General features: G+C 40.2%; 1 protein-coding gene across 1 annotated transcript; it reads left to right on the forward strand.

Moving 5' to 3' along the window:
* Nucleotides 1-6,014: 6,014 nt before the first annotated feature.
* Nucleotides 6,015-7,495, forward strand: LOC113283679 (probable chalcone--flavonone isomerase 3). The gene is made up of 5 exons (XM_026533008.1): nucleotides 6,015-6,170; nucleotides 6,309-6,425; nucleotides 6,602-6,757; nucleotides 6,848-7,077; nucleotides 7,166-7,495. Coding segments are annotated over exons 1-5 (666 nt in total). The 5' UTR covers nucleotides 6,015-6,169; the 3' UTR covers nucleotides 7,328-7,495.
* Nucleotides 7,496-7,788: the final 293 nt, after the last annotated feature.

Consider the following 7,788-nt stretch of genomic DNA (forward strand, 5'->3'; position numbering starts at 1 on the left):
GATGTACACAGGTTCGCCCGTATTTGGTTTTTGGAGGATTGGCAAAGTGGCCAGATGCTCCTTGATCTTCTGGAAAGCTTCTTTGCATTCGTTCCTCCAAGAGAATTTTTCTCCCTTTTTAAGGGTACTAAAGAAGTCTTTCAACTTATCTGATGACCTGGCAATAAACCTTCCTAAGGCTGCCAAGCGGCCATTCAATCTCTGCACGTCTTTAACTGTTGCAGGCGAAGGCATTTCTAGTATCGCCCGAACCTTGTCGGGGTCGACCTCAATGCCTCGTTGGGTGACCAGGTATCTCAGGAATTTTCCGGATGTCACCCCGAAGGTGCATTTCGCTGGGTTAATTTTCATATTGAATTTCCTCATTTGTTTGAAGATGTTCTCTAGATCTCCTGCATGATCTCTTGGAAGCTTTCTTTTGACAAGCATGTCATCCACATATACCTCAACGGTTTCTTTTGAACGTCCATATTGTAACAGTATTTAGCTTCATCTGAATATCCTTAGATTTCGACGACTCCACTTGGTGTGGGAAACCTTAGTTTCTGATGATACGTCAAGGAGACTCCTTTGATCCCATGGATCCAGGATCGCCCGATGATGGTAGTGTAGGGCGAAATTACGTCCACTACACAGAATGTGGTGAGTGTAAGGATTCCTCCTACACGAATTTCGAGGGTTATTTCTCCTCTTGGGCGGGTAGATGAGCCGTTGAACCCAAATATGTTATAGGTGGATGGTATTAAGCATTCATCTCTTAGGCCTATCCGTTTGAATGTTTCATAAAATAAAATTTCAACAAAACTCTCTCCGTCTAGTAATACTTTGGGCATTGCCCATGGAAATCCCTTAAGCTTTTCATCTACTCCTTCGGGTTCAGGAGTGCAATGTCCATTGTGACCACTAATGGGTCATTGTGATTTCGTCAATTATATGGTACCTCCAAGGCTGAAAATGTTTTAGGGATTTTCATCCAATCCTCCATGGGAGGTTTTTTGGATACGCTGAAAACTTCTTCTCCTTGGAAGTTGTGTTTGTGGATTCGCCCTGTGATGTTTCCATCTGGCATAGTGACAGCCGAGTGCGAGATTGTATTGCACCCCAAATATTGTGCTTCGCGTGGTATTTCTACACGATGTACGGGTGGTCCTTCCACTGGTTGGATCGCTGGCTGCGCGATATATACCTGAAGCTTTCCTTCATCAATCAGATCCTGCACTACCTTTTTCAGGTCTTTGCATGAATCTGTTGGGTCTCTATGGAATTGACGGAATTCACAAAAGTTTGTTCTATTTTTCGTACGTTCTGGATGTTGTCCCCTATTCCATGGATAAGTGATTTTGTATTTTCCTTCAATCTTCTTGACGATTTCGGATATGGAAGTGTTCAAATTTGTATATATTGGATTCACAAACTTCTCTTTCTTTTGATGGGCTTGGTCTCGACCTTTCCATCCTCCGCTTCAATGTTTATCGAAGTGGGTTGACCCGTTATTGGATCCTCCGGCTCCTCGGAATTGTGGTTGAGGGTCCTGTGGTTCTACCACATTGGCTCCCCTACTAGTTCCTTTCACCAATTTGTGATAGGTTCCGTCTTGGAGTTCTTCCAGGGCTATGTAGTCCTCCTGAATCTCCCTTAGATTTCCCAAATTAGGTGGCATGGTTTCATACATACGGACAATTATAGGGTCCGTTTTTCTTAAACTATTTTTAAACCCTAAGATCGTGTAGGTTTCAGGGACTCTCCCGATCTCGGCACATAATTTTCTCCAGCGAGCCACTAGTGATCTGAGGGACTCGTTTGGTCCTCGGGCGAGTTGAAATAAACATATCAATTTCCGGCTTGACTCGGCTATTATGTTTGTACGCCTCTAGAAACAATTCTGATAAATGGTCAAAGGATTTGACCGACTCCTTGGGTAGGTTGTTGAACCACATCAGGGCTTCGTCTTTTATACTTTCCGGGAAAAATCTACACTATACTACGTCGTAATGGTTCCATTGAGTTGACGTCATTTTATAGGATCTGAGATGTTCTATGGCATCTCCAGTCCCGTTGAAGGGAGTCACAAATGTAGGGAGTGAACATTTTCTTGGAAATGGCTTGGAAAATAGACTCCTTGATAGTGGAGATTGCCCTGCTTCTTGTACGACTTCCGCCAGTTTTTTGCCTTCTCGCCTTCCTGGTGCTTCTTTGCACATGGCCTCCAGGTGGAAAATTCAAGCTTGTAATTGATCATCTGTCTGTCGCCTTTTGGCCTTCTTTTTTCACCCTTCTTCCCTTTCGGCTGAGAACGAGGTTTCGGGGTGGAGATATCTGGATCGGCCCGACTCTTCTTCGAGAGGCTCAACATATGAGCATATCTTAGAGAGAGTGGACTTTTCCTTCGTGGTTTCCCCTCGCTTAGGGTTGGTGACCACGAGATTCTCAGGGACATTCTGACTCCTGGTTTCGTCCTCCTTCCTTCGTTCTCGTCTATGTTTTGGGTCAACATCGGACGAACCTTACGAGGGATATTCGTCCTCGTTTATGATTTTTCTATTCCCCTTAGGGAATTGCTCCTCCGTTTCCTCGTTCGAGGTATTCGGGACATTGACTCGCTCGTCATCCTGCAAGATCTCAAAAGGATTTTCGTCTTCAAGAATCCCTTTGTGAGACGCCTTTTTCTTTGGTTTTCGTTTTAACGTACGGCCCCTCCATTCTAGCTTCTTGTTTCTCCTTTCTAGTTTAGCCACTCTCTCATCCTGGGCATTTTGTGCCCTCAGGATGGTGGCAAGAATCGTCGTGGTGTCTCCGAAGTCAGAAGGATTTTCCTTCTATAACTCTCGGATTGGTATTTGCCTTGGCAAATCATTCAACCCTCATGGTTGAGTTATATTAATGTCATCTTGACCTTCGAAGGGGTTTCCTTCTTGGTCAGAGATAGAGTTATCAGTTAGACCTTCTCTATATTGCTCATGGGCTTGTCCTTCTCTTGGGACCGCACGGTTGTGCATTGGATCGCCTAACTCCATGTCGTCTAGACCTTCGGGTGGGGATCCACCAGTATCACCAGGGTTCGTTCGAGTGGATTGTCTCGTCACCATGGCCTTCCCTGCAACATATGCAATTATTTTTAATTTGTCTTTTCTACCAGTAAGGGGGGACCCTAAGTTTGCAGGTCACGTGCATTTACTAAGCCATAGTTCAGGCTGAACATTTTTAGTATAGAAAGACTTTTATCATAAAATTATGAAAGACATGTGAAAATGTCAAAACATTCTCCCTTTCCATAGAGTAAAGTGGTGGGTCAAGGGTATCGTTCTTGTCTCTTCTTGGGAGAAATACCCCTCTCTACACGTCACCTTATCGTACTTCGGGAGATGAGGTCATGATGACCTCAGAGTATCTTTCATTTATGGAAAATATCTCTGTGTCTTTTGAACTCTTGGTTTTCAGCAAGTTTTTAGCTTTGAAAACTGATTATTTACTCATTAATCTCTCCCCTTGACTTAGATTTGAGTTTCTAAGAAGAAGATCTAGGATTATTTTGAGTTTTTTTTTTTTGAAAATCAAGTAAAGATTGTCTTTTCAACTTTCATAAGGTGATGTTTTCACTTATGAAGCTTAGTGACTAAAAATCTTTCCCAACTCTTTCATGAAGGAGATCGCTTGAGTGGTATTTTGAAGTGCTTGTGACTTCTTTTTCCCTCTGATCTTCAACTCTCTTGAGTATCTTTAGGAAGATATAAGAAATCTTAAAAAATGAAAATTTTTAACGAAACAAAGAGAAAAAGTGTATATCTGCTGATTTCGAGGGTCATCAGAACTTCACTGATCTTTGTAGATCGTGTATGAGTCCGAGATCTACTCGTGCATCTTAGCAGAACTTTACACAATGGTATGAAATCCACCTTTTCTTAATGAAATCATGAAAACAATATAGAGCTGTTTTAGGGACGTAGATTATATCTTCATACCTCCCCATTTCTATCGCCAAAATGTAGTAGCATCTTTTCTGATGACTACACCCAAGAAGATCTAAAGACTAAAAAACTACTAACAAGCTAGATTCATTCACAAACAAGAAGTAAATGGCAAGAAAGTAAAGATTGACACAAGTAAGTAACGTTTTTTTTTTTATCAGAAGAGGGAATTATATTAAGATGAAAAGAATGTACAAAGAACTACGAGAGATAGTTTAAAGAAAGAAAAAAATTATTCAAAAACAAGACTCCAATTATTAACACAAGTATGTAACGTGGTTCGGCCATGAAGACCTACGTCCACGGGAAGAAGATGTGTTCTTTATTATGATTATAGGTCTTACCCTTGAAGGAGTTATAAATATCTCTTAGATTTCTCACTCCCTCTCTATCTGGATCTTCCTCAGGAATTCTCTGTAGAAAGACCATCTGGGATTACATAAGTTGTCCATCTCCTGTTACATGGACTGGTATTTATAGATAAATAAAACTCGTGAAGGTGTGGCCTCGCCGAGTACACGGAGTTTGTCGTCTTTTTCCAAGGGATTTCGGGCGATCTTCTATACTATCCCTCGTGATGGTATGCTGGGTTCCTCTCCGATACATCTCGCCTTGTGCACCATCGTGCGACCCTTCCGAGTAACTTCGTGCTGTATCATCTTCGGGCTATAGTATAGGTCGTCCGAACTCTCTAGGGTGTTATAGACTCGCTTGCGCATCTTCTGATCCTTCATTAAATGCGGTCCTTCTTTTTAGACTTGACCGTCTGAGCAGATTAGACCACTCCTTACACGCGTCATTCATGTGACGTTGTAGCAGGCGTCTTGATTCAGACGAACCACTTTATGCGGTATGATTTGGTGCTTCTCTCTTATCGTCTCATCATGAGATCATCTCTTAAGATGATGACACGTGGCGATCGGGTATTTTATCCTCGCATAACTCTTATTATGATATATATTTTTGAGCATCTGAAATCTAATTTACCGGCCAGTCTTATAACGATACTGATTTGGTTCTTTTCATGTAATTTAAAATTTATTTAAAATTATTTAATAATCAGTTAGAATCAAACTTTCTACGCAGCTTTGATTGGTAGCGAAGCAACAAGTTAAGCTCAAAAATCAAATAGAAAATATAGAAAAAATCTTAATTTTTTTAAAATAAAATTTATGTCATTTTTTTTTAACTCGGATGTACCATTACATCTGCTAGAGTTAATCTCACATGATTTTTCTTAGAAATACCAAAAAATTTCATGTACAACTCTTTGACTCTTTAACTCTTTTACCGGCAGCAGCTTTGCGAATATTTCTACATTGATTAAGAATTACCATCGGGTTTGGCAAGTTGTAGACCGGTAGTGTAGGTGGGACCTACGATCACAGTACTTCATGGCGTGGCCAACTAGATAACTGTAACACGAGTTAGGTAGCATCAGATCATCTGTAGACGAGAAGGTAAGTAGGTTCAAAGGAATGGTGATTAATGTAGACACGTCAGTACTGTTGAATTCAGTACCATACGGGGGTAGACAAAGACTTCAACTCTCGAAGATATTTTTTCTGATGTCTATGGCAATGCAATTGAAAATGACAAAGATGCCCACCCTTGGTAGTTTCCACTTGTCAGTAAAATCAGGTGTTATGGGCTCATGCATGAAGGGAGCTTCCTCAGACTTTGGAAGAGATTGGCTGTTTTCTCTAGTTAGAAACGCATTATGCATTTCGCTTAAATTTAGAGAAATGCAAGAAAATCCAGTGTTGGATAAAATAAAAAAAATCCAGAAAAGAATATTAAAAATAGAAAAGAATAGGAGAGAAATGTTCTCTAGTAGGAAATTTGGGATCATGGTGGTATCATTTATCTGAGCTGAGAGGCAAAAAAGGAAGATTAGGAAGGTTGTGTACAAACAAAATATACCCCCAACCGACTTCTTAATTGTGCACCAGAAGATGCTGGTGGTACGGGTAAGTAAGCCAAAAATAATGGGATGGTAGGTGAATTGAAGGGTTAGTAGGAGCACCACCCAAGCCACCAAACAACACCACCATACACTCAAAACTTATATAACAACCGAGTACATTTAGTCACTTCCTTCTCTTCTTGTTTACCATCCATATTCATTTCTTCTAGCTAGAGCTCTGATACTTCTTCTACTGTTAAGCAACAGTTCCCTAGCTAGTCATACCACTCTAAGAACTAGTAAGTTTCATCAGCAAATCGCTTAGTTTGTCTTTTCGTTTGTATAGTTTTATCTGTTCAATGATTCTTGAGAATACGCTTCAAATGATTTAATTATTTTGGGTTTTTCTTTTTGTGTTTGAATTTTGGGATGATCAGTGGGTGAAACGAAGGACGTTGAGTCTGCTACTAAGACGGTGCTCGTGGATGACATTCCTTTCCCGCAAAACATCACCACTGTGACTACTGAAAAACAATTGCCTCTGTTGGGACAAGGTATGCTCCATCGCTTCTTGTTCACAGTTTGTCGATCTCCTGTAAAATTTCTCTAACATTTTTAGAGAATTTTTTTTTTGAGAAGTGACAGTTTCAATTTGTGCCTAGACGTTGAAATTTGTAAAGCTCGATGGGCTGTACTTTTTTTCTTATGCGTCCAACTATATGTTTGATAGGAATTACGGACATGGAGATACATTTTCTCCAGATCAAATTCACAGCAATTGGAGTTTACTTGGAACCAGAAATTGCTAGCCATTTGCAGCAATGGAAAGGCAAAACCGGAGCTGAATTGTCCCAAGATGATGAATTTTTCGCTGCTGTGGTTTCGGGTAACTGAGTCCACACCTCTTTGATATATTACCCGTAATATGTTGTTTAGGTGAAATGCTAATGACAAATTTTCGTATGTGATTTTGCAGCATCGGTGGAGAAGTATGTGAGAGTAGTGGTGATTAAAGAGATAAAAGGATCACAATACATGTTGCAGCTAGAGAGTTGGGTGAGGGACGAATTAGCAGCCGCTGATAAGTACGAAGACGAAGAAGAAGAGTCCCTTGACAAAGTTATTGAGTTCTTTCAGTCTAAATACTTGAAGCAGCATTCTGTTATTACCTTCCATTTCTCAGCTACCACACCTGCCGTTGCCGAGGTTATTATCAGTTTGATTTACTACTAAATAGTTTTCATAGATTTACTACTAAGTTTCATCGTGACCTTTGCTTAATTGTTTTGCGCAGATTGGGCTGGAAATAGAAGGACAGAAAGATCTGAAGATAAAAGTTGAGAACGGAAATGTAATCGAAATGATTCAGAAATGGTATTTGGGTGGGACTAGGGGAGTCTCCCCATCAACCACTCAGTCATTGGCAACTAGCCTTGGGGAGATACTACTCCAGTGATCAGCAACGAGTTTAGCCCAGTATGAGGATGTTTCCTTTGGTTTCTGTTTTAATTGTTTTCATCCTGTTTTATTGAGCAGTAGTGACTTATGTTACACGATAAATTCAACATCACCAGTTGTTGATTTCTAATAAAATGTAAAAGTCATGGTTGATCGAATCCTAAGATTCTTCATGAAAACTAATGACTAACTAGATCATAGCTCACTCAATTTTGTTATGACATCTAAACAAGAAGATTTTCAACTTTCAAACATCAAACTGAGCGAAAAATAAAAATATTCAAGATACGAAATTTTGTTACAGTAAACGAGATCAAACAAATACCAAAGTCTAGCTCCGTCATATCATCAACCATAACTGATACCAGTAAGCGGGGCTAAAACAACTCTCTTCTTATGGAAAATACCACGACCGTAGGTAGATGTGAGAATGTTAATAAATAGTGGCAATTGCAACAG

This window comes from Papaver somniferum, chromosome 5 (genome assembly GCF_003573695.1).
Source record: "Papaver somniferum cultivar HN1 chromosome 5, ASM357369v1, whole genome shotgun sequence".
NCBI lineage: Eukaryota > Viridiplantae > Streptophyta > Magnoliopsida > Ranunculales > Papaveraceae > Papaver > Papaver somniferum.